Source organism: Pectinophora gossypiella, chromosome 23, assembly GCF_024362695.1.
Source record: "Pectinophora gossypiella chromosome 23, ilPecGoss1.1, whole genome shotgun sequence".
Lineage (NCBI taxonomy): Eukaryota > Metazoa > Arthropoda > Insecta > Lepidoptera > Gelechiidae > Pectinophora > Pectinophora gossypiella.
The window spans coordinates 5,799,497-5,825,494 of record NC_065426.1 but is presented as its reverse complement, the minus strand read 5'-3'; the positions used below and the strand labels follow the sequence as shown (position 1 = coordinate 5,825,494).

General features: G+C 38.1%; 3 protein-coding genes across 3 annotated transcripts in view; 1 reads left to right on the top strand and 2 right to left on the bottom strand.

The window, feature by feature from the left end:
- Positions 1–25,998, bottom strand: part of LOC126377626 (uncharacterized) — a 154,881-nt gene that overhangs the window by 33,137 nt on the left and 95,746 nt on the right. Inside the window, exon 2 of the mRNA XM_050025471.1 lies at positions 10,552–10,708. Coding sequence (XP_049881428.1) covers positions 10,552–10,707 — 156 coding nt within the window. The 5' untranslated portion in view covers position 10,708. The remainder of the gene's footprint in view (positions 1–10,551; positions 10,709–25,998) is intronic.
- Positions 1–25,998, bottom strand: part of LOC126377588 (uncharacterized) — a 448,572-nt gene that overhangs the window by 339,434 nt on the left and 83,140 nt on the right. The gene's annotated exons all lie outside the window — the stretch shown is intronic.
- LOC126377616 (lysozyme) overlaps positions 19,124–25,998 on the top strand; it is a 51,201-nt gene continuing 44,326 nt past the window's right edge. Inside the window, exon 1 of the mRNA XM_050025459.1 lies at positions 19,124–19,162. The gene's annotated coding sequence lies outside the window, so the exon portion shown is untranslated. The remainder of the gene's footprint in view (positions 19,163–25,998) is intronic.

The following is a 25,998-nucleotide window of genomic DNA, read 5'->3' as shown; positions in this document are numbered from 1 at the left end:
CACCACGCTGTTCCAATGCGGGTTGGTGGAGGTGTTTTTACGGCTTATAGCCGGGACCAATGGCTTAACGTGCCCTCCGAAGCACGGAATCATCTCACTTATTCGGACAATCAGATTATTCAAGCCTGAAAAGTCCTTACCTAACAAAGGACAGTCTCACAAAGTGATTTCGACAATGTCCCCATCGGGAATCGAATCCGGACCTCCAGATCGTGAGCCTATCGCTCTAACCATTAGACCACGGACGCTGTCCTCTGCATAATTATGTTGTACTAAATAAATTACTTCGGTTTTTTACAAAAGCGACTGGTTGTCCAATCTTCCAACACATAAGAAGTACCCATAGTGCCGTGTTATAGAAATAAACTATGATTAACTAAACTATATGATCCAATGCATATATTAACTGTTGATATAATTTCTTAACTAACTATATATAATTACTATTCACACAAAGCGCTTCACATTGTCCTTCATTATGCGCACTGCTACAGTGGAATTCTCTGCCGTCTTCTGTATTTCCGAATGCATATAACCCGGGTGCTTTCAAGGCCAGAGTGAACAGGCACCTTCTGGGCGAACTCGCTCCATCTTAGGCCTCGTCAATGCCTTCGGGCAAGTCTGGGGCCAAGAGCAAACCCGTCAAAGGTAAAAAAATAATATAAAAAAGTTGATAAATTAAATCATATTCTCAGAAATGAAGAGCCAATGAAAACTGCTCATTGTATTTATTTAAATCATTTTACAGCAAAATAATACATATAAACAAGGTCTTGCTTGTTCAACCACAAATCACATATTAAACTGACATAACGAACCGTCATATCCTTATATATCTCCTTTGTGCTTTTACAAGCCCCATCAACTCGTCATGAGTGTTATTGCAAACCAAGTACTAAGAATCTCTACCTATCACACACGATAATATTTTCAGCAATATAAAATCACAGGTCCAATTTGTAGGTAAACGTCGTCATCTTCAAAACCGGCTTTAATTCAGTAGATTAGTTTCTAAATTCATGTCCTGTGGAGGACAATAGTCCAAGAAATCACGAACACTGCAAGTCTTCTCACAGCACTCCGCAGCTATCCCTTGCCTCTTCCCTCTGAGAGTTCCTTCACCGAACCCATTCATCCAAAGACCGGATCTCTTCACCATGTAGTAGTCGATGAAAGGACAAAGGTCTTTTAACGTTTCTGCAATGTTTCTTGAACACACACGGATTGGCGTCTCCGGAGCTGGCAAAGATGTTATCTTTCCATCTACTGCTGGGGCGATAGCAGCTACTGCAATGGCCAGGACAGCAAATCCAACTTTGACCTTCATAGTGAACGATACAGGAGCAAATGTGTCAACAGCATCAGATGTTTTCAGTTTTATAGAGAACATATTCATTAATATGCAACAGCTCTTCGTTCTACTTAGACAAGACAACCTATTAGCAATTTTAAAATAGATGCAGGTAACGTCAAATAGAAAATTATTTTAAGAAGAGCTTGGTCTAAAACTTTTAAAGACTAAGGAGGAAGTATAGTGTTTGTATAGTCACCAATCATCATAATTAAGCTTTATCCTGTTTTTCACAGGGTCCGCTTACCTAACCTGAAGATTTGACAGGTCCGGTTTTTCACAGAAGCGACTGCCTAATGCCTGTCTAACTTTCCAACTCGCGAAGGGAAAACCAGCCCAATACAGGTTAAGTCACATACCTACTTCCAAAAATAATTTCTCGGTTATGTGTGTTCCCTCACGAAGTTTTCTTTCACTGCTGAGCACGTGATACGTATCAATGGAATTTTCCATCGCAAAAATAAAGAATTGAAAATAATTAAAAAAAAAAAAGAATTTTAATTGAGAATCATGGTCTGAATCATACCCTTCAGGATGTCATTAACACCCTGTATAGTAACAATTGAAACGAATAAACTATTTAGTATTTTTTCTTCTTCTTAATAAATGTCATTTTTAGCGAATGATGCGAATAAATTAATTATTTTTTTTCGTTTTATTTTAAATAAATTGGTACGCTCCTCCGTACCATCGCTGCAATAAAAAGACGCAAACATTATGATAAAGAGAGCTTTATTACTTAGCCTTTAGACAGATGGTGTGAGAGTCCAAAATGGAACAATTTTAAAAAACAAGAAGATAAACGTCATATCAAAAAACAGCCAGTGTCCTTAATAATATTGTAGTTTTTAGAACAGTCGCGTCGTCATTGGACTTTCATACTCAATTGAACTCGATTATGTTGTATGTGAGAAAAGACTCGAATTAATTTCTCAAAGTGATTTGAAAGAAAGAAAGAAACATTTATTACTTCCGAACACCACAGACAGACAGGTGCATTACATTTAACACAGGACAGAAACCACACGGAAATCAATAAGTACACAGAAAAAAAAAATCCAAAACAAAAAGAAAAACTAACCAAAATCATAAAAACAATAATAATAAAACTAAGTATTCTAAATGCAACGCACTGACGGCCCGATCATCTGCGGCGGCATCCGGAATAAAAGGACCTCGCTCAGCATAAGTCGCAGCGTGAGCCACGACGCTGGTATTCTGCGGGCCCTGCCCTTTCATTTGAGCGCCATCTCTTCTTACTTAAAGAACTAAAATTATTATACCTACTGGAAAACTGGTCATTAAATTCAGTGCCCTTAAGAATCTTTCTTATAGTAAGTAGCATTTTCACTGCCATTTTGATATTAAAAACATATAATTATAAATGAAAAGTAGCTAAGTATTTTAAATCTCTTAACTTTCTCCAATCTTTAACGCCGTCTTCCATCTTTGATATTATGAGTCTCGTTTCGTTTGTGTCAACGTTCAACCAAGCAGAGTTTGACGTCATACCTGTAACCTTCACCCCTTCAGAATTAGACTTCATTAGAATCGTGCCATCATAATATTTGAATATTAATCACTTCGTGGTATAAAACTGGGAACTATTTTAAGAGCGTTGAGATCTGGTGGTTCGATTCCCGACGGGTACATTGTCAGATCACTTTCTGAGACTGTCCTTTGTTTGCTAAGGATAGATAGATAGATAAAATACTTTATTGAGCACAATGGCTTGATACCTGTAAGGACAACAGATACAGAAAAGCACAACAGGCGGCCTTATTGTCTTAAGGATTAAGGCTTGAATCACTTGCTTGTCTGAAAAAGTAAGATGATTCCGTGCTTCGGAGGGCAAGGTAAGCCGTCATTCCCGGCTATTAGATATAGAAACACCTCCACCAACCCGCAATGCAGCAGCGTGGAGTATGCTCCATGCCCCCTCCGGTTGATTGAGGGGAGGCCTGTGCCCAGCAGTGCTGGGGGCTGAGTGTAGGGAGCTAAACTTTTGGTACATTAGGAAACGGGAACCGTGTTATCCCGAATTTGACGCGAGCGAAGCCGCGGGCAAAAGCTAGTCATTATTACTTATTTACTATTATGGCTCTGTTACCACTTTGTGCTTTACACGCGTGAGTATGTATGTATTTAATAAAACGTGTTCTGTGATGTTAATACATACATACATAAACTAACGCCTTTTTCCCACCGGGGTAAGCAGAGACTGCAATTCCATTTACTTCGATCCTGACACACTTGCCTTGTCATGTTAAAACGTTGAAAAATAAACAATTTTCAGGGTTTCGAAACTTTAACGGAAAAACTGAACCCTTGTAGGATCACTTTGTTGTCTGTTCGTCTGCCAGCTAAGACTCTGTTTCTCAGGAATGCGTGGTGAGGTATCAAATAATTGTTGTTATATGAGACTTTGCTATGAAATTTATGCTAGGCGCGAACAGGCTTCTAGGCCAGGCAGGCAGGGTATGTTATATTAATATGTTTTTACGATTACTTATTTGCAGTTGGCAAACTTATCGCAATCTATGTAGATGTAGGTACTTACGGAGATAAAAGTTTTTCAACGGCAAAGTCAAAGCGTGTCTTAGGAACTCTCGCCGCGGTTCGCGAATCGGACTCGCACTATTTAAATCGAAAAAAAATCTGACTTGGACGAGACTTGAAACCACAGCTCTTGTCAAGCCGGGACGAGCGTGTTAACCATTACACCACGGGGTCCTCCTCCTGTCCATGCGAAATTCTTTCGATCTATGGTCGCAACTAAATAAAAATTAAATTTAATAATTTTAAATTGTATTTTTGTGAGTTTCCCTAAGCACGGGAGTGCTATAAAAACAAAAATCATTTGACCGACTTATTTATGAAAAGTAAAATACTTCAGAGAGCGGTGCAGAGAACACAAAAACTATGCTTTAAAGGAGTTATTTCTTTATAATTCGTTTCAGGACATAAAATCTTCCTTAGGATTGAAACAGACAGACAGCACTAACGACCTGCTACGTATCTCTTTTTCTGTTAATTATTTCTTATAAATGAAACGTCTTTAATTATAGCTTGAAGCAATTTCAAGTTGAAAGAAATTAATTATTTTATTTTCAAATCTCGCGGAAGTTTGTTGGTATTTTTAATGAAATCTGCATTAAATCCAGTTTTTAAATGATTACAAACAAAGGTAAACTGTATTAGTCACTCTTAGGGTGGTATTACTAAACTAATCTCAGCTTAGAGACTGTCCTCAAGATCATGTTAATGTGACAGTTCTTATATAAAAACACGGACTTGAGCATGATCTTGAGGGCAGTCTCAGCTGATATTTGTTTATAAATACCACCCTGAATTATATTAAAAGAGTCGCAAGTTATTAAAATATAATCTTGCAATCACTTATAATGATACACTTGCTTAAAATTAATTCCCACAAAAAGTTAAATCAAGTACCGGGCGTGGAGAGGGTATATATACTAGATTATATACTTCTGCCTTCAGGGATGCAATAATATCCCCACAATATCTTCTCCATAAGACATTTCGTGTAACAAACAATAATAAAATCAATTAATTTCGCCAATCCACCTTGTTTCCTGATCGCGTCTACCTTTATCTCCCCGAATTCCTTTTGGCCAAATAAGCTTTTTTTCGTGAAATGCATCAAAGTCAAACGTGGGGTGTTTGCTTAGTTGGGATATAAATAAATAAAAAAGGAAACAATCGACTGGGAGGCCAATATAGGAAGCGGCGGGAGGGTAAACAACGACCGAGGCGATATAAGCAGCAAACACCAATCTCTATGATATTTTCCTTGACTGAATGGGAATTATGTTTGCTTCGCCGGGGAGACTTATTCTTCCTAATACTTAGTTCATCTTGCGATGGATGTACCTCTGACTATTGGGATATAGTCATGTTATTATAGGTAGAAGTAGTAATCTTCAAGCCTCGATAAAATGTTATATATAAAATCAAAATGTGTCGCGGTAGGCACTTATGCCGTAAGCATTCAATAACTTCGACCAATAGCCGTTCGACGTCTATCTACGTAGACAGCATTCGCTGCGTTTATTGGTTGAAGCCCTCGATATAATCCGCCAACAGACCTGAGGGTACCCAGTTGAGCGCGAACTGCTTCCCATGGTATAAAACCAGGTATGCTCAAAAGGGACAGCTAACATTTCAAGGTTAGCTCAGCTGACGTCATCCGACCCTGCATTGCCATTGCATAAAAAATAAACTACCCACGACCAATGTTTTTATATTTGCTTTGCAAGAAATTTTTTTAACGTTTACTAAAAGAGTTACTTACTTACAGTTTTAATGTTTTTTTTTATATGTGACAAGTAATAGTAATTAAATACATTAGACAGAAATTCACTTAATTTTCAATCTTCTTCTATCGTGTGGGTTGTGAGGCGGATTACCAACCCGATCATCCCAGGTATCAGGGTTACTACTGAGACACCAAAGGCCCCTGATATGGCTCATGGTAACCAATTTAATGGTAACACAGTAGTAACACGTCATCAAAGGGCTAGTAATGTCAGTTTGTCATATGATTGAGCATATAGCAGGCTTTCTTAGACCATGCTGCTTCCCGTCCCGTGTAACTTCTTATTATTTTGCGAGGACATCTTTTGTAATTTAAATTAAATTTAATGACAACAGAGAAAAACTTTGGCTGTAGTAAGTTAAATGAGGACATATTAAATATAAAATGCAATAAGAAAAATACAAATGTAATCAACCTGGTACACCAAAACATACAAGGAATATTGGGCAAGGAACTTGAAATTGAACTTTTTTTAAACAGTAATTGTGTTGATATTATGTGCGTAACTGAACATTGGCTAAAAAAACATGAGTTCGTTTGCTTCAATAATCACCAGGTTGCCAGCTCGTACAGCAGGGAGACGGCTATCCGTGGCGGTTCATTAATATTAGTACGTAATTGTTTAAAATATAAGGAACGAACGGATATTGTAAGTCTCTCAGTTGAGCGAACTGTTGAGCTAGCCTGTATTGAACTCAGCCGGCTTATTGTATTGAGCGTATACAGACCCCCCGCTTCATCTTATGATCTATTTGAGAAAGTTATTGATGAAGCTTTATGCAAATTATGTAATAAAAGCAAACATGTTATCGTCTGCGGTGATTTTAATATTGATATTCTGGAAAATTGCTCATTAAGTACTACATTCAAATCTTTATTTCTGTGTTATAATCTTGTAAATCTTTTTTCAGAACCAACCCGAATCACGTCACAGTCCGCGAAATGTATCGATAATATTTTTAGTAACTTAGAACCTTGTGATAAATTAATAATTAATAAATTAAAGTCAGATCACTGTGGTCAACAAATATCTTTCAACTTATTTGTTGACCGCTCACTGAAAAAGGATGTTACATGCAATCCCATATCAAGTAGTCGTTTAGAACAATTCAAAGATAATATGTCAAACAAATTACCAGAACTTCCTTACTGTGATGACCCAAATTTGTTATATAACTCCCTATTTAATCTAACAAAATCGGAATTTAATAAAGTATTTAAGGCAAAAACAATTAAGAAAGCAGACACACCAATTTTTAGTGACTGGGCGACGGTAGGAATTTATAAGAGTAGAAACAGGTTGTATGAACTTTACGAAGAAAGAACATACAATCATAGCGTAGCTTTTCACGACTATGTAAAACAGTATTCAAAAGTTTTCAAACGTGTTTGCGTTACCGCGAAGGCAATGTTTGTTAGCAGTAAAATTAAAGGTAGCTCAGATATTATTAAAATGACTTGGAAAGTTATTAATAGCGAAACTGGGAAAGTCAAAGCACGCGATCTCGAGTATCAATTACAAATTGACGGTAAACTACTCACAAATGATAAGCAAGTTGCTGAAGCTTTTGAAAAATTCTTTACTGACATTCCATTTTCGACTACCAAGGACTTGAAGTCATCTCCTGCACTCGCTCAATCACTTGTAAGGGAGCACATAGATACGTCCAAAGTAGATAAACTAACATTTACACACGTGAGTCCTAGGGACGTCTTAAGAGCTTTTAAATCTTTAGAAATCAAAAAGACTGCAGATCTTCATGGTCTCTCTGTTAAAGTCATTAACTCCGTGATTGATTGCATAGCTCCCTATCTATCATGTATATTTAATAAATGTGTAGACAATGGTGTGTTTCCAGATTTAATGAAGCACAGTAAAGTCATTCCATTGTTTAAAGCTGGTAGTACTTCTGACCCTACTAATTTTAGACCAATATCTATACTACCCACGCTTAGTAAAATATTTGAAAAAAATTTATTACTGCAATTACTTCAACATTTCAATTTAAACAATTTAATGTCTAATAAACAATTTGGTTTCACAAAGGGTCGCTCAACAACCGATGCTGGTGTTGAGTTAATAAATCATGTTTTTCAGGCTTGGGAGGAGTCCAAAGATGCTATTGGTGTCTTTTGCGACCTTTCCAAAGCCTTCGATTGCGTTTGTCATGATATATTGATCGCGAAACTTCGTCACTATGGAATAACAGATAATGCCATCGCTCTTTTGGAGTCGTACCTTAGTGGCCGCGTTCAGAGGGTTGATGTGCATGGCTCCAGATCGTGTGGATCTAACGTCACTATAGGCGTCCCGCAGGGCTCAATTCTAGGTCCATTTCTATTCCTAGTTTACATAAACGACCTACCTAGTCTTGTAAAACATGAAGTGGTGCTGTTTGCAGATGATACCTCCTTACTTTTTAAAGTAAAGAGACGACAAGATTCCTTTGACGATGTAAACAACGCCATTTCAGAGGTAGTGGATTGGTTTACTGTAAACAACCTGCTACTTAATGAAAATAAAACAAAATATGTTTATTTTACGTTATCGAATGTTAGTAGGCCCCTCGATTCTATTATTGTAAAAAATAAGGAATTGGACCTCACGGATACTGCTGTATTTTTGGGAATTACTTTGGACGCTAAGTTGCAATGGAGTCCTCATATTGATAAGTTGTCCAAAAGGCTCAGCTCAGCAGCATTCGCGGTCAAAAAAATTCGTTTAATAACCGATGTAGAAACCGCGCGATTAGTTTATTTTGCCTACTTCCACAGTCTAATGTCGTACGGCATCTTGCTGTGGGGTCATGCTGCAGATATGAACAGCATTTTTGTTCTGCAAAAGCGAGCCATTCGGGCGATTTACAAATTGGGACCCAAGATGTCACTTAGAAATAAATTTAAAGAAATTAATATTTTAACTTTGGCATCACAATATATCTTTGAAAACTTAATATATGTAAAAAAACATATAGGATTATTTGCAAAAAATAGCGATCGGCACATTGTTAATACCAGGAATAAAAATAAACTTGCTTTACAAGTCAGTCGATTACATAAGATTACTAAATCTTTTAAGGGGCAATGTATACGTTTTTACAATAAGATTCCCATTGACATTCAGAATTTGCCTTTCAACTGTTTTAAGACAGTAGTTAAACAAAAACTTTACAAAAAAGGTTATTATAAAGTTAGTGATTATTTAGAAGATATGAATGCATGGGATTAACTGTCTGAGAACTGATATTAGGCAGCTAAATTACTCAATTGTATACCAATATTTTATGTTTTATGTTTATTTTTATTTTTTTAAAGAACGTCTAGGGCCCTGTGCCGAGGTTTGTCTTGCAGCTTCTTTTCCCCGGCTATACAGGTTGTGAGAAGCTGCAGTAGTTTTAGGCGGATGAGACGTTCGTTATGTAAAATTGACGATTCAAAGTGTAACTATGTTACCTACTGAATAAAGATATTTTTGAATTTGAATTTGAATTTGAAGTCCAGCTTATTGTTAGATTGATTTTTCATTACGATAATCCTTCGGGCCCGTCTCTTCAATTCTGAAAATCTTTAATTTGGACGATAAAGTTTCAAAGACAATTAAGTGGAGTGCCATTGTCTTGTTTAACGAGAAAGATGCCTGATTTAGGATCCGATAGAAAGCGTGCTGTATTTTCTTGATTACTAAACGGGTTCTTTAAGTTTTAGAATAATTTAAAATACAGATAATAACTTTGTAGTAATGTAAATTTTATGTTTTGCGTTATAGGTATAAAGATGAGTTTAGGCCATCTTTTCTTCGCCAATGAACTATAATTTCCAGATATCATTACTAACAAAACAAAACATAGCATCACGCGTGTATCCCCAAAGGGATAGGCAGAGGTGTATAGTATATACAATTATACCCTCTCCTCGCCAGCTATGTCCAAGTCCCACGTAATAGGGTACGAGCCTATTGCAATTAACCGGGCATAAATCCCGGAAACCACGTCCATATATAGAGTGTTAGTGACATCGTAACGAAAATTTTGAGGAATGATTCAGACCTTGATTCTCAGTTGATATCATGTGGAATTTTCCAACAGGATAGGAAATTCATGTTCTGAATCAACCCCCTTAGTTTTCGTTACAATGTCACTAACACCCATACCTACTTGTTTGGCTGTATATACTTGTAAGTACGGGGTGTAAGTGACATCGTAACGAATACTGAGAGGCATGAATCAGCTCATTATTCTGAGTTAATATCAAGTAGAATTTTCCATGGCAAAAGTACAGAATGGAAAATAATTTAAAAATACTACAAAAAAGTCAAGAATTTTGCGACAGAAAATTCCACTTGATACTAACTCGGGATCATGGTCTGAATCATCCCTTTGAGTATTCGTTACGATGTCACTAACACCCTGTATGTTTAGGCTCAATTCCGAACTGTGCAACTCCGCTTGTAATAGTTGTATCACACAGCAACATTATGTGACATACCTGTAGCGCAGTGTGATCACCAGCGCAGCGCAGCGGGCTAGGAGTAATTACACTCATTGTGTAGTAAAACACGGTAGCCGTTACAAGGTCACAGCAAACACTCGGCCGCCAGACGCGCGGTCAGACCCTGACACCGCCACATCGCGCGTGATAGTTGTGACAATCACAGCAACATAATGTGACATACCTGTAGCGCAGTGTGATAACCAGCGCAGCGCAGCGTGCGCTAGGAGCATTTGCATTCATTGAGTAGTAAAAAACGGTAGGTGTTACAAGGTCACAGCAAACATTCGGCTGCCGGACGCACGCTCAGTACCGGACACCGCCACTCCGCGCGTGATACTTGCGACAATCACAGCAACATAATGTGACGTACCTGTAGCGCAGTGTGATCTCCAGCGCAGCGCAGCGTGTGAGGCAAGTCGCAGGAACACTCGGCCGCCGGACGCGCGCTCAGTCCCGGACATCGCCACTCCGCGCGTGATAGTTGTGACACTGCGCACAGCACCGTCACCGTGCCCATTAGCCACATTCTGGAAAAGACAATTTATGTCATGAAACAAAAAATATAAATATTAATCAAAATAATAAAAAAATATTGCTTGATGCGTTGATTACTGAATTTGATCAAAGAGCTCATTTTTTTATTAAATTACCATGATCATTTTAGATCTGGAAATATAAAATTATTATAAGACATCGATGAGATTGTAATTGGAATCTTTTAAAAAAATCTAGGCCGCATCACATAAAACACCATCCAACTTTAAATAATTTTAAGCCTAATGTTAAGATATTGCCTTGACTCACTATTTCAAGGTTGGTTGTTACATACTACATGTACTGTATTTGAGAAGCATATAGCCGCTAAGGATATCCTTAAGCATAGATCGACAAATAAGTAAGCGCGATCTTCGCAAGACGCGGATTTTGCTGCGTATTCAGTTATTTCATTATAAATCAGTGCAACCTAGCCGACCGATTCCCCGCCGACCGCGTCGGTGCGCAGTGCCGTATGAGAATCGCCTAACCCAACCCTGTAACCAATATCGCAAACAGCCCTTAAAAAGCGATCGAACTGAACATTTCGCCTGTACCTTTCCATTACGTCTCAGGAAACGGCAAATAATAACATGGAGCGGAGTGGAGACTTGAGGGGCAATTCCGGTCATAATCTGTGGTGCTTGCGAAAGAATCGGGACTGCAATGTGAGTGGCTACGACGTAATGGCGCGTTTCCACTGAGTGACGGCCGGACGACGGTGCCGCCGGGCCGGGTGAAGAGCTGTCGCGGTTTGAGTAACTTAACTGAGACTTGCACATATTATGCTGTTACCAGTAGCGATTGTAGGGTAGGGCGCGGTTGGGCGATCGACCAGGGCGCCGGATAAAAGGGGCGCCGCAGCCGGCAAAAGAGATGCTGAAAAGATAGCTGATAGAAAGGCCAGAAAAGTAAAATAAAAGTATGGAATTGAAAATTAAAAACCAACACTAAAATTTTCATTAATTTTCTGACAGTAAAATTCTACTTGATATCAACTCAGAATCATGGTCTGAATCATCCCCCTCAATATTCGTTATGGTGTCAACAACAACCATAACTCTATTTTCAAATTCGGTCAGCTGATAAGAACCCCAACAAAATGCAAATTCAAAAACACTTTATTCAGTAGGTAACATAGTTACACTTTGAATCGTCATTTTTATGTAAAGAATGTCACATTCTCCTAAAACTACTGCAGCTTCTCACAATTGTATAGCCGGGGAATAGAAGCTGCAAGAAAAACCTCGGCACAGTGCCCTAGACGTTCTTTAAAAAGAAAACATGAAATATTGTTATACAATTTTACGGCAGCTTTATTTTCTTACTCTTTAAGATAATTGCTGACTGCAGCAGACAATTATCCTTATGAAGATTAGATATTATGAGTGGAGGCGGTTTTCCTGCAGGCATAACTTTAAAGTGATTTTCTTATTGTCCTTATATGTATTATATTGTCCTTATATGTATTGTATGTGTGTATGTACCTATATTTATTTACGGAACATTTTAATTATGTTGGTAACATTATAATATATGTTTATTGCACCATCCCGCGCTCCAATGCATACATAAACTTCTTTCAGGTTTCCTGGCAAAAAATGCTGTTTAGCAATAAGGCCCCCTATTGTGTCTATTTTAATTCGTATGTATATGTCCTGTAATAATGTTTTGTGCAATAAAGAATTATTGATTGATTGGATATATGCTGAGCGAGGTCCATTTATTGAGGACGTCCACCACCGGCACATAACTGTTACGACCAATATTTTGTATTTTATTATTATTTTTCTGTTCCTTTTACGTTTCTGTTAATAATTGTGATTTTGTGTATTTTTTTTTTCCCCTACTGTGTTTGTATTGTTACTGTGGCGTCCTCTAATAATAAATACTTTCTTTCTTTCTTTATTTCTTTAAGATATGAAACTTAGAAGGCAGCACATATGGGTCAAAATCGCTCTTAGTCCATCACTTGCTCTACAAACTACACACGTTGGGAATAAGGGCGAGTTACACGTCTATTGATAGCACTGGGTGATGGGCGTGCATTGACCTGACATATGGTACCTTTGTGCACAGGATGAGATGATGACTACATCAAGATTGGAGATCACGTGGGGAATGGACTTCGGTCCGCTGGCTATTTCATACGACATCTTCATTTGTCTTAGGTAAGCGGACCCTGTGATACAAACGGAATAACGCTAAATAGGGAAATGATGATGATCTACATTTGGTATTTTTATGTTTCATCAATGATGAAAACTCCTAACCAAACAAAGGAGAGTCTAACAAAGTGATTTCGACAATGTCCCCATCGGGAATCGAACCCGGAGTTTTCAGGCTTGAATCACCTGATTTCCCGAGAAAGTAAGAAGATTCCGTGCTTCGGAGGGCACGTTAATCCGTTGGTAACAGAGTGTAAATAGGAATGCCTAGGTGTACAAACCGCAATTAAATTCGACAATCTGTCTCACTAGCACTCGTGCGTCAGACGGTAAGAATCCTGCCACTGTTTTAAAATTATTTCAGCACGAGCTCGGATTAAACCAATCACCTGCAAAGCTAGAATCGGATCAAGTACCTCTCTAACTACTCTTTTCCCAGCAACAACACTCAACAGAGTCTAACACTTCATAATGCGATATTTCACTCAATATTCTACGGATTTATTCAAGTCGAACAATAAATTCAAAATGGTTGCCTCTGAACTTTGCACGGAACGCGCGATGCATTATCGAAAATGTTCTAAGTTTGTTGAGCATTCTCAACTTAACTTGCTCTTGACTCAGTATGCGCTAAAATTATTTTTTATAATGTGTGATTTTCTTCTTCTATCGTGTGGGATCCTCAACCCTCGTGTCTGGGTTATTATTGACCTGCCAAGTGCCCCTGATACGACTCATGTAACGGCTATGTACTTACATCAGTAAGTAGAAACCGGGACTTACAGCTTAACGAGTCTTCCGATGGACAGATCATCTTACTTTCGGGCAATCGGGTGATCAGCCTGCAATGTGTCGTTACCAAACCACAAAGCTCACAAAGTGATTTTTCTAATATACCCCCACCGGGAATCGAACCTTGAACCTCCGTATCGTGTGCCCAACGCTCAAAGAGTTCAACGTGTTCCTAGTCAATCTCTTAAAGTATACATTGTCTTAAGTTTACGCGATTATTATCATAATTAAAACACATAATCATGGCACTTGCAACAGTGTCGAAATATCGGGAGTCTCATATCGCCATTTTAAACGCGGTAAGAATCCGTTATTATGTCTCTTAAAATATGTTTGATTCATTCATGATACATCATCATCATCATCAACCTGAATCGTCCACTGCCGGCATAGAATAAGGAATATAGATCGGCAACTCTCCGCTCGCCACCATCGGCTGAGCTAGGTTTACCTCACATTCTCATACCCTTAGTTACCTTGGAACGCAATTCCCTGAAATATAGATTTCTTCACGATGTATCCTTCACTACTGAGCTCGTGATATAAATGATCGAAACATGGCCCATGCTGAGATTTGAACCTGCGACGTAGTGAGTATCAAGCGTTGGGCTGAAATCTGTTTCCAAGCTACCAACAGCATAGTTGCTAAGCGCTTAATGAACTAAAGAAATAAACATCCCATAGAATTCATACTCACTTTTTGTCGGTTATCCACTGAAAAGGGACATTCTGGCCACAAAGGATAGGCATAAGAACTAATAAAATATTTGTAATAGACTGTGCTCTTAAGGGGCAGTTGGCCAGACAACTCGACCAAATTATCTAGGCCTCACGTTTTCTGTATAGGTTGTTCGAGGAAATAACTCTTTCAAAAAGCTAACATTATAATAGAGGGTGTTAGTGACATCGTAACGAATACTGAGGAGGATGATTCATACCAAGATATTCAGAGTTAATATCAAGTGGAATTTTCCGTCGCAAAAGTATAGATAGAGTATTGAAAAATATATATTTATATAATTTTACACACTACTACTCTTACTTTTGATACTTTTATATAGTAGTCACGCCTATTTCTCACCGGGGTAAGCAGAGAACATTGTAATTCCATTTGCTTCGATCCTAACACATTTCTCTTGTATCGTTTCATACACGCGCCGTTTCTGAGTAGAATGTAAATAAACCTTTTCTAAGGACATCTCCAATTTAGTCAATATAACTTAGTCAGATTTGAATCCCAAGTTTTCATTTTTCTCCACAATTTCGCTAGTATAAAAGAAGCTGAGAGGGTTCAACATAATCTGGCGTGGCGCCTGCGATATATCATTAAAAGCTACTGGCTCTGACAAGGGTGCAAAGTACACAGTTTTACGTTCTGACAATGTTTCTGCGCTCCCTATTTGCATTGTAGGGTGACTGAAAATTATAAGCGTTAAGGAAGTTCATTGTGCAAATATGTTAATTAGCTACGAAAAGTGTCGGCTCAGAATTATACGGGACGGTTTTTTAGGGAATAAGTAGGATTTAAGTGTGTGTTATTAAATTAATTTTAAAAAGTGTTTTTTTTTTAAAGAGACGCTTTGTGGCGTCGCCTCCACGAATTTTATATATTTATTTACTTACAGTCTTTTTGATAGCACAAACTTTTTACTCTATCGAATATTTCATTCATTTAGAAAAATAAAAATCCTGGCAGTCCTTCAGTTCGTTCGTTTGGAGAAAAACGGACCTATTATCCCATTGTTTTTTAACTATCATGCGACGATTTTTAAGCTTCTATTCCGTTGTTGGAGCGAATAAAAAACATGAAACACATGTTTTGTGTCCTTTGTTGAATGATTGGCAATGAGAGACTTCCCAGGCGACGTTCCCCAAAAAAATTTAGATGTCGCTGTTCAGATTTTCATCACTAATTTAAGAGCCACGCTTTTGTCGGTGTAGCATTATCCATGCTACTTTTTTAGGGAAAAATAGGGCAGTGGTTTCCTTCTTGCCTTCCGCCCCGCAGTACTCTGCCTGACGCGATTGGGATGGCGCCCAGAGTAGTCTATTTCAAAGCCGTACTAGGTGTCCTATTCTCCATCTCTGAATAGTTCAGATTTTACGTGATAATAACCTATTTTCTCATTGCTCAGGGTAAATAATTATTCAAAAATATAATGTCATGGCAGAGGCTTACATAAATATAATTGTTGCTTGATATTAGGGTCAGAAAAGTATATTTGCAACCTAAATTCATCATCATCATCAGCCCATTAACGTCCCCACTGCTGGGGCACGGGCCTTCCCTATGGATGGATAGGGAGATCGGGCCTTAAACCATCACGCGGGCCCAGTGCGGATTGATGGTTATTAACGACTGCTACTGCAGCCGGGACCAACGGCTTAACGTGCCTTCCGAAGCACGGAGGAGCTCGAGAAAACTTTTTTTTTGTGGTCACCCATCCAATGACCGGCCTTTGCGAAAGTTGCTTTACTTCAACAATCGCAGACCGAGCGCGTTAACCGCTGCGCCACCGAGCTCATCGCAACCTAAATTACTTCACTTTATTTTGATCGGAATAATTATGGGTGGAAGATGACATGTGTTGTGCCTGGGTGTAAAGGGTCATCTATTATCAATGAAATTAGAAAGTTGATCTTAATAGCGCTATCTATATTGTTTTTAAGGAACGTAGCCTGGGAAGTCCTTCAGTCCTTGTTGAAATTAAATGCCGTGATTCTTCAGAACTGAAAACCAATATACGTGTGTTTTCGTCTGTAAAATCCGCTAATATAAAATTATGGAATTGTAGCGGTACCTTTTTTTTTGACGTGACTTATTGTAGATTTGCCGCAGATGACATTAACTACTTGGCCGGACAAATGGGGAGCGCTGAAGGCTCTCACCCGGTACAACGTTTAAGACAGCAGGCGTCGTCTGAGAGGAAAAATATTTGAAAGAATTAATCGACCCTAGTGGGTCGATAGCGATAAGCGCTGAATGAGGGAAATCGTCGACCACGCCGGCGGGGTCGGTATCGGGGACCTGAAGTGTTTGGTGTCGCGAGCTGATTGGCTGCCTCTATGGCTAGAGTAATCGGGTCGTCGGGATCGTATATTACGTCCTTCGGACGCCGATACTTTTCAGTACCGTCCCTAAGCGGAATGTACTCGGAAGCCGCAACTACCAGGGGATTTGGGTGGTGCGGAGCAGAATCGAAAAAACGTTTGGAAGCTAATTTGAGCCATTGGGCAATGGTTGGCAGACCTAGGTCAAGTAGCGGTACCTCAACTTCATGAATTTCTTTAAAAGTAGTGCGTGATACCCCCGCAGCCGTATTGAAGTGTTTCCCCGAAATCTTGCTGAGAGGTTGTTACTATCATTTAAACAATTTCCTCCGTGGTTTCACGATATAATAGAATAGTACCTTTTGCACCCCGGTGGTGCCATGGGCACGCGGAATAATACCCTTGACACTACCGATGGTGCCATGGGCACGGAATAATACCCTTGACACTACCGGTGGTGCCATCGGGTAATGTCAAGGGTCCGCGGGGAATTCATTCATGGGCAATATTTATTTTATTTTATTTATTTATTAAATATAAACATTATCATGAGAGGCACTTTAATAGTATACTAAGTAACTCTAATAGGGTGATCATACAGCTTATATCATATCCAACTTAGGACTTCGTATCAACACTGGCTGCAAATTTGTGGCTCTGCCTACCCCATTTGGGACGGGCGTGGGTTTATGTACGTAGATGATGTTGTTCAACAAAACAAGATTCTGCAGAAACGCTTTCTTGGAAGGAACAAAGGATAATAAAAATAGAATTAAACAACGCAAAGGCAAGGTGTATTTTCTTTAGAATTTTATTTTTCAGTCTAGCAATTTTGCTTTGAATACAATAAACTACTTAGGTATAATCGGATCTCTTTGGTAAGTGTCTACTTGATGCTTTGTTCAGCTACGAAGTGAAAAATCTACAACAGCACACTTTTAAACATTATGTTATGCTTATGTCATAAATTAAGTTTCCACTAACACGGTTGCCTCGATCATTATAGACTGCGATACGGCTCACCACTTATCACGTTGGTCTAACAGAAAGCTGGTTGAGGTGTGGGTATTTAATTCATATTGCGATGGATGTACCTTTGACTACCCCAATTTGGATATGGTCGTTTTCTTATGTTTTGTATATGACAAGCAGCTGAACGTGTTCTATTTTTTCAGTTGCTCCCAGAACAACATAGAAGCAAGCCTTAAGGTATTACATAATTATGATATCATAAACAGCCTATATATGTTCCACTGTTGGGCAAAGGCTTCCCCTCAATCAACCTGAAGGGGTATGGAGCATACTTCACTACACTGCTCCACTGCGGGTTGATGGAGATGGTTTCACATTACCAACGGCTTAACGTGCCCTTCGAAACACGGAATCATCTTACATTTTCAGGCAATCAGGTGATTCAAGCCTGACAAGTCGTTACCAAACAAAGGACAGTCTCACAAAGTGATTTCGACGATGAACCTGTAAGCCGGATTACATAATAATATAATAAATTTGTAACACTTTTAGTCTTTTCATAAGACAAACTACTGCAAATATATTCCCATAGCGTCCCATTTCACAGATTACAGATAATATAGTACAGATTGGAGTCATTTATGATATCCATTACAGAGGCCAACCCCATAGCTTTTGCTGGGCGTTAGTGAACATTTTTCATACGAGGGGGGAGATAAGAAAATAAACTACTATCAAAAAAGGTTTGTTTCTACCTAGAAATCTCTCTCTTATCTTTCTTACCTCAGCATACAAAGAAATAATGCTAGAATTGTTATTTTTTTTTTATTACATAGTATACTTATAAATATTTTTCCGATTAAAGTACTAGAATTAAAAAATGAAGTGGTGCATTTTTTTAAATTTGATAATTATTGTCTGGTGGTCAGGTCACCTCGAGGTTCAACTAGCCATCTAAGAATTTGGTTACTTGTGTAAAGTGACCCCAACGGGAAATGGGCGTGAATTGCGTGAGAGATTGGGCCGTTTTTTACAGTTTTTGTCTAATTTGTTTACCATAGACAACTTACAAAAATCTATACTAAGTTGTTGATTTTTTTTTACTATTTTACTTATCGACACGACAACAAGATAATATACTAATCAAAAAATTCATAACCTACAAAATTTATTTAAAAAAAAAAATCATTTTTCTCTGGTGCTTTGGTGTCTTTTAACGTTGTTTTGTAACAATAAATATTTTCTGTCTTCGTTTCTTATATAAATTTCATTCTCCTGTTCTTATCGATAAAAGACATTAAACATGAACAAAGTCAAGTCTCCAGCTAGTGCTAGACAAATGGCAACAACTTCGCCTTAAGTGCGTGTCGTATGCACGTAAGTGAATAATGCGTGGTTCTGAACACACGCGTCCTATCCGCCGCGAGTGCAGAACGCGCCTAACTGCATCCCTACATACAGTCGGTAAGAAAATTTTTCAAGTTTATTTTTCAAATTAAATCAAATACACTTTATTGCACAGGGGGGTTAAAATGGCCACATCGAAGCAATTCATCTAAGAAAACAATATTGCAACATATAAAAGACATTTGCACATATAAAAGTAAGTGCGCAATGCAAACAAATGTCAAATAGTAATATTGCTTTCTTATTTTTTTTTTGTTTTGGTTTTCCCCGAAGGGTAAGGCAAAGGGAACTATGCCCATACAGTCATGTCTTACGTGTTTTTTTTTTTTTATTAATGATTAATGAAATGATGAAAGGTGATGACGATGAATGATGAAACCTAAGCGCCCACCTTCGGAGCAAACTCCGACACCGAACCCCAAACGAATTAACTCAAAAGTCCGTATAAACTTTCGAGTTATGAAGCGGCTTGTTGGCACGAATCGAAAATAGATAGATACACTTTGTTTATTGAATATTCCGATATAATAACACTGTCGCGAATGTTTTCCGACTAACTTAATGGGATCATTAATCACAAAACACCACATCGTATTAACTATTTAGATTATTCAATGAAGAAAGCAAGAGGCAACCGTTCTACCAACTGGGCTACCACGGCTATCAAGTATCCTAATGTGGGTAAATTGTATGCAACGCTACGGCGGCTCGCCACATCATTTATAATGTGTATATTGGTGCTAATTCCTGTAAATACCATCTAATTTTATTTTAAGTTATATCTGTCATTTTCTTATCCGCCGAAAAGGAAAGGGACGGGTAATCGACAAGCATAAAATTTATGGAACACACGTCAATTTTAAGCACAAATCTAAACCAACCGTCTAAAAATTTTACATCCGTCAATAACCCGACACAGTTAAGTAGACAGCACGTCAAATGGATTGCATACCAGTGACGTACCTTTTGATTCGCCCGAGTTATTCATTCATTTACTCATTCTTCCTAAAATTAAGAGCTGTGAATCATCCGTCCCTTTCCTTTTCGACGGTTATGAAAATGACGGATATAACTTAAAATAAAATTACGCGGTGTCTGCAGGAATCGGGGCCAATTGTCGCCTTAAAGTATAATTAATAATTATATTATTGTGGGAACGAATAAGCTAAATAAGGTAAGATAGGAATAAATAACTTAAATAAGTCACTTATATTTTCGATCTTCTTAGACGACTTCTATTTCTAGCATCAGCGTTTTATAATTTGTATTGACTTAGTCATCTAACCATTTGAGTATAAATAATAAGTAACTAAAATTATTATATTTCTATAAGATAACTTATCTCCTTTCTATAAATGTTCTCAGAGGTTTCGAAAGCTAAATCGATGGAATAAAGTAGATAATAATAATAAAACACTTTATTACACACAAATTTACAAAACATTTACAGGATTAACTTATTTTAAGGTGGGCTTGCCTCCTACTCATGCATCAATCGATTCATACATGCACGCCGGTTCAGAGGACATCATACTAAACTCTAAGGAGATCTCCAATTTGGTGAATGTACGTCCTTCTAGGTATTCCTTTGCCAGCCCTACCACCAATCTTCGTTTTTATACTGCTTTCGTAAACCTATTATCCTTCATCCGCTCTACGTGTCCAAACCAACTTAACATTCCTTTCTCAATCTTAGTCACTATATCGTCTTTTACACCACCTCGCTCTCACCAAATCGAATACTAGTTATTCTTCTTCTTATCGTTTCGATGACATTCAGATTTTTTCAGCCCAGTTATTCATTGATTTTTTTGGTCTTTTATTTACTTAAGGGCTTTTAACAAAATTTGTTATGTATGCCAGCCCCATCGATCAAGACTGACTAAAACTGATAAAAAATCGTATTTAATTCATGCCCCCACCCACAACAGCCTAAGATGTGATGCTGTTGTGAATGAAAGCATAAATCAAATATGATTCTCTGCTCGTAGGTTCTGATAAAAAGGTCTCCAAGATACCTATATCACTATTCTGACTCCTAATTTTTAGATGTTTAAATAAAAACAGCCTTTTTGAGGCATTCCGAGTACATTCATATAAGATATGGTACGTATCTTTTCTTCATTAAGTAAGCAAAGCTCTTTAATGGAATATGCCCAGATCTTAACCTAAAAGCAATTTTGAGAAGTTTCCTGCCGAATGAGAGAGAACCTCCTCCTTTTTTGAAGTCGGTAATAAAAGACAGATAATACATAATAAAGTACTTAAGTAAGTTAAGAAATACAATCTCAAAAATAACTTTTTATCCTATATTCTACGTAGCGCGTTGGTCTAAAAAAGATCCCAATTACTTACATCTCATTGTTGTCTTTTTACTTACTTACAAAACTAAGACCGGAACAATATCAGATCTTTTAATTTTAAAACAACTATTGTATTGTTTTGAATTTCCAAAGAAATCTCTTTGTTTCCGCAACTTTATTAAAGAAAAGTTGAAATTAAGATACCCGTAGTCCCTGTGCTAGCGTGCGAGCGAATGACTGTTTATCCTACGTCGAAGCATAAAGGAGGGTTATTCAGGGTGTAAGCGACATCGTAACGAAAACTTTAAGGGATGATTTAGTCTATAATTCTGATCAAGAAGAATTTTTCGTGGCAAAAGTATAGAACTAAAAATAATTTACAAAAACACTAAAATTATCATAAATTTACCGACAGGAAATTCCACTTCATATCTTCCCATAACGATGGTCTGAATCATCCCCCTCAGTATTCGTTATGATGTCACTAACACCCTGTATGTTTGACAACTACATGATATACTATGTATGTCCAATCATGAACAATATCATGTACCCACTTCAGAACCCTGTCGCACTATCATTTTGCCTACCGTCCCTAAGCGGAATGTATTCGGAAGCCGCAACTACCACGGGATTTGGGTGGTGCGGAGCAGAATCGAAAAAACGTTTTAAAGCTAATTTATGCCATTGGGCAATGGTTGGCAGACCTAGGTCAATGTGCAGATTTTCATTGCGAAGGAACCACGGAGCTCCCGTGGCTTTCCGCATGAAACGATTTTGTATTACCTGTTCTATCACAGCGTACACCCACACTTTGTCTCTATTTTATTTCAATTCGCAACTAGCTGGTTCGATTCGAGTACTGGTTCGCAACTCGCTACCCGTTCTCAGAGACGCCTCTGTCTCGCCTGGAGAACAAACAGTGGCCCAGGGCGACGCACCTGCGCTTGACAGCCTTTGTACTACGTCATACTCACCCGTACATTAAAAATAATTGTTTTACATTCTTTTGCTCTGTACTTTGTATTAATTTGTTCTTGCAACGACCTCCGTGATCCAGTTGAGCGTTGGGCTCATGATCCGAAGGTCCTGGGTTCCACTCCCGGTGGGGAAATATCACATAACTTACTTTGTGGTCCCTAGTTTGGTTAGGACATTACAGGCTGATCACCTGATTGTCCGAAAATAAGAAGATCCGTCCTTTGGAAGGCACATTAAGCCGTTGGTCCCGGTTACTACTTACTGACTATCACAACCCACACATACTTAATATAGATTGACAGATGACCAACTACCTCTTTAGGCGACGGGCTCATAAAATGTTACCGATACGTGCGATCTTCTTCCGTCGTGTGAGTTGTGAGGACGTCAGGGATATTATCAAGCCAGCGCCCGTGTTATCATTATTCGTTCGATATAAACATTTGTAACTTAGCTAACCACCTTTAAATGTCATAAGTATTGTGCTTCATTGTTACGCTTTAGTAGATAAATATACAGCAGGCACGCGCCACTCTAACTAGGCCAAAACCTCACGACAAGTGAACTTAAAACAAATATCACGAAGTTTCAAACCAATACAGTCCAATAAAAGCAGCATAACCAAACAGTTTAGTCGCATCGCTTTATCAACCGTAAGCAAGTATGGTGCGGCGATAAATTTATTTTATTCGAACATACCTTCTCTACGTGTGCTTTCCGTCGCTTAATGCCTTGCATGTTTCCATTGCTATTTTAAAATTCACATAATGATATGGGTAATCAAGGAAACCTTGCAGTCGCTGTTGATACGAAGTCCAAATTTCAAATTCAAATTCAAAAATATCTTTATTCAGTTGGTAACATACGTAGTTACACTTTGAATCGTCAATTTTTACATAACGAACGTCTCATCCGCCTAAAACTACTGCAGCTTCTCACAACCTGTATAGCCGGGGAAAAGCAGCTGCAAGAAAAACCTCGGCACAGGGCCCTAGACGTTCTTTAAAAAAATAAACATAAAATATTGGTATACAATTGAGTAATTTAGCTGCCTTATATCAGTTCTCAGACAGTTAATCCCATGCATTCATATCTTCTAAATAATCATTAACTTTATAATAATGGATACAAGGGATCAGCCTATAGCCCCGCAAAAATAAATGTTCTAATGTTATTAATGTGTCATATTTTAATATACTTATTGTAATATTTATGAACCTTAAGTTCATAATGAGTTATTAATTTATCTTAAGTGCAGTTTTCACTAACACGGTGCGCTCGATCATTATTACACGGCGATACGGCTCATCACATATCACGTTAGTCTAACAGAAAACTGGGTGAGGTGTAAGTATTTAGTTCATTGTTCGATGTATGTAAAATCAAAAAGCAAAACTCTGTCTCTGTCACTGCCAGAGAATTATTTGTAAACAGTGGTGAAATTATGAACTATTAGTCGTCATAATTATAACATTTATATTTTTGAAGTTTTTTGTGGTCTATTACAGAAACGACACGTAATCAGGAGGTCTTCAGTGCAACCAGTTAATATATTACTTTGCAAGAAACGGATTAGACTTTTGCAGGTTATAGTACCTCTGTCTACACCAATTAGGATATAGTCGTGAGCTTACTTTATAATCTTCTTCTTCTATCTTGTGGGTTGTGAGGTGGAATACCAACCTCATCAACCCGGGTGTCAGGGTTACTGTTGAGCCGCCAAAGGCCCCTGACATGGCTCATGTAACGACTACTTACTTACATCAATAAGTAGTAACCGGGACCAATGGCTTAACGTGCCTTCTGAAGCATGGATCATCCTACTTTCGGACAATCAGGTGATCAGCCTGTAATGTCCTAATCAAACTAGGGACCACAAAGTATTTTTTGTGACATATCTTCACCGGGAATCGAACCCTGGACCTCCGGATCGTGAGTCGAACGCTCAACTACTGGACCATGGAGGTCGTTAACTTATAATCACTAATTGTACTGAACTTGTCGTTCTGATAAATATAGTACGTATTATAAGTAAGTACAATCATGAGCAATATAATGTACCCACTTTAGGACTCTGTCGCACTAACATATTTGACATTTAGTGAGACTTACAGTTCAATTTGACAAAAAAGTTAATGTGACATGGTACCAAAGTGTATACATACTAATGCTTGTGACCGTACATAGGTTGCTTTAGATTATTCATTATTCAAGAGTTTACTTCAGGACAGTAGAAAAGGCACAAAGAGTCTAGAAGAAGAAAATACAAAGCTCCATTTTAAAAGCTTATTACGTGCCTTATTTAATTCCTGTGAGCTTTTTCTATCTTACCATAATCTGCTTGCAGTTTTATATTAAATAGAAGTTTATTTAATTTAAGTTTATCTACTGTCGTTTTATAATGCTCCTTGTATTATGGCCCGGTTAGTAACGCCTGCCCCACAATCGAAGGTTCTAATCCATGATAACATCAATATTTAAGTATTTAAATTAATAATAATAATAATAAAAATATTTATTTCCTTCACAACATAACATGATACAAAGTGTACATATACATCTTAGACAATAGGATTAAACATAACGGGTGATCATGTGTAAAGGCTGGAACCTAAACTAGGATACCCTGTATTATAGGATTCCAGGCCTCCACCTCCAGATCAGCAGTCTTAATGGGTAGCCATAATTACAACTTAGAAAGAAACAAACGACTACAAAAATAAAAGAAATAAGGATAAAAATTAAAAAACTAATCAATCAATAGGGAATTATGTAAAAGTTAACTATTTGTGACAAAATATGTGATGGTGTGATTTGGTGTGCATGGTGTGTAAATGAAAGTAATATATGTGTGTGTGTGTGTGTGTGTGTGTGTGTGTGTGTGTGTGTGTGTGTGTGTGTGTGTGTGTGTGTGTGTGTGTGTGTGTGTGTGTGTGTGTGTGTGTGTGTGTAAAAATGGGTGACCATAAAATGGGAGTTAAAAGTCCATTTTAAGATTCCGAGATTTAGGCAAATCAAAATCGAGACAAAACATAAGAAATAAAAATAGAAATGATGCACCTAAGAAATTACGCTGAGGAGGTCTTCAGTCTCATTATCGTGACTGTGGTGCTATGGTTCACCAGCTTGCTTCTTAAACGGGGAGCGCCGGTTCGTACCTTGGTAACGGACTTGAATTTGTCTTAAGTGCAGTTTTAAGTTTAAGTTGTTTTAAGTTTACGCGGTTATTATCATAATTAAAACACATAATAACGGGTTCTTACCGCGTTTAAAGCACGGATATGAGACTCCCAATATTTCGATACCGTTGCAAGTGCCATGATCACGGGATGACTGATGAGATTGGAGTGGTGTAGACAGATAAAGAAAGAGGGTAGACAGCCCGCCCGTCTGCCCGTAGAAAATTATGGATCTACCTACTCCACTCCAATCTCATCAGTCATCCCGTGATCATGGCACTTGCAACTGTGTCGAAATATCGGAAGTCTCATATCCCTGATTTAAACGCGGTAAGAACCCGTTATTATGTGTTTCACTAACACAGTTGGCTGGATCATTATAAACGGCGTTCCGACTTGACACCTATCAAATTGGTCTAACAGAAAGCTC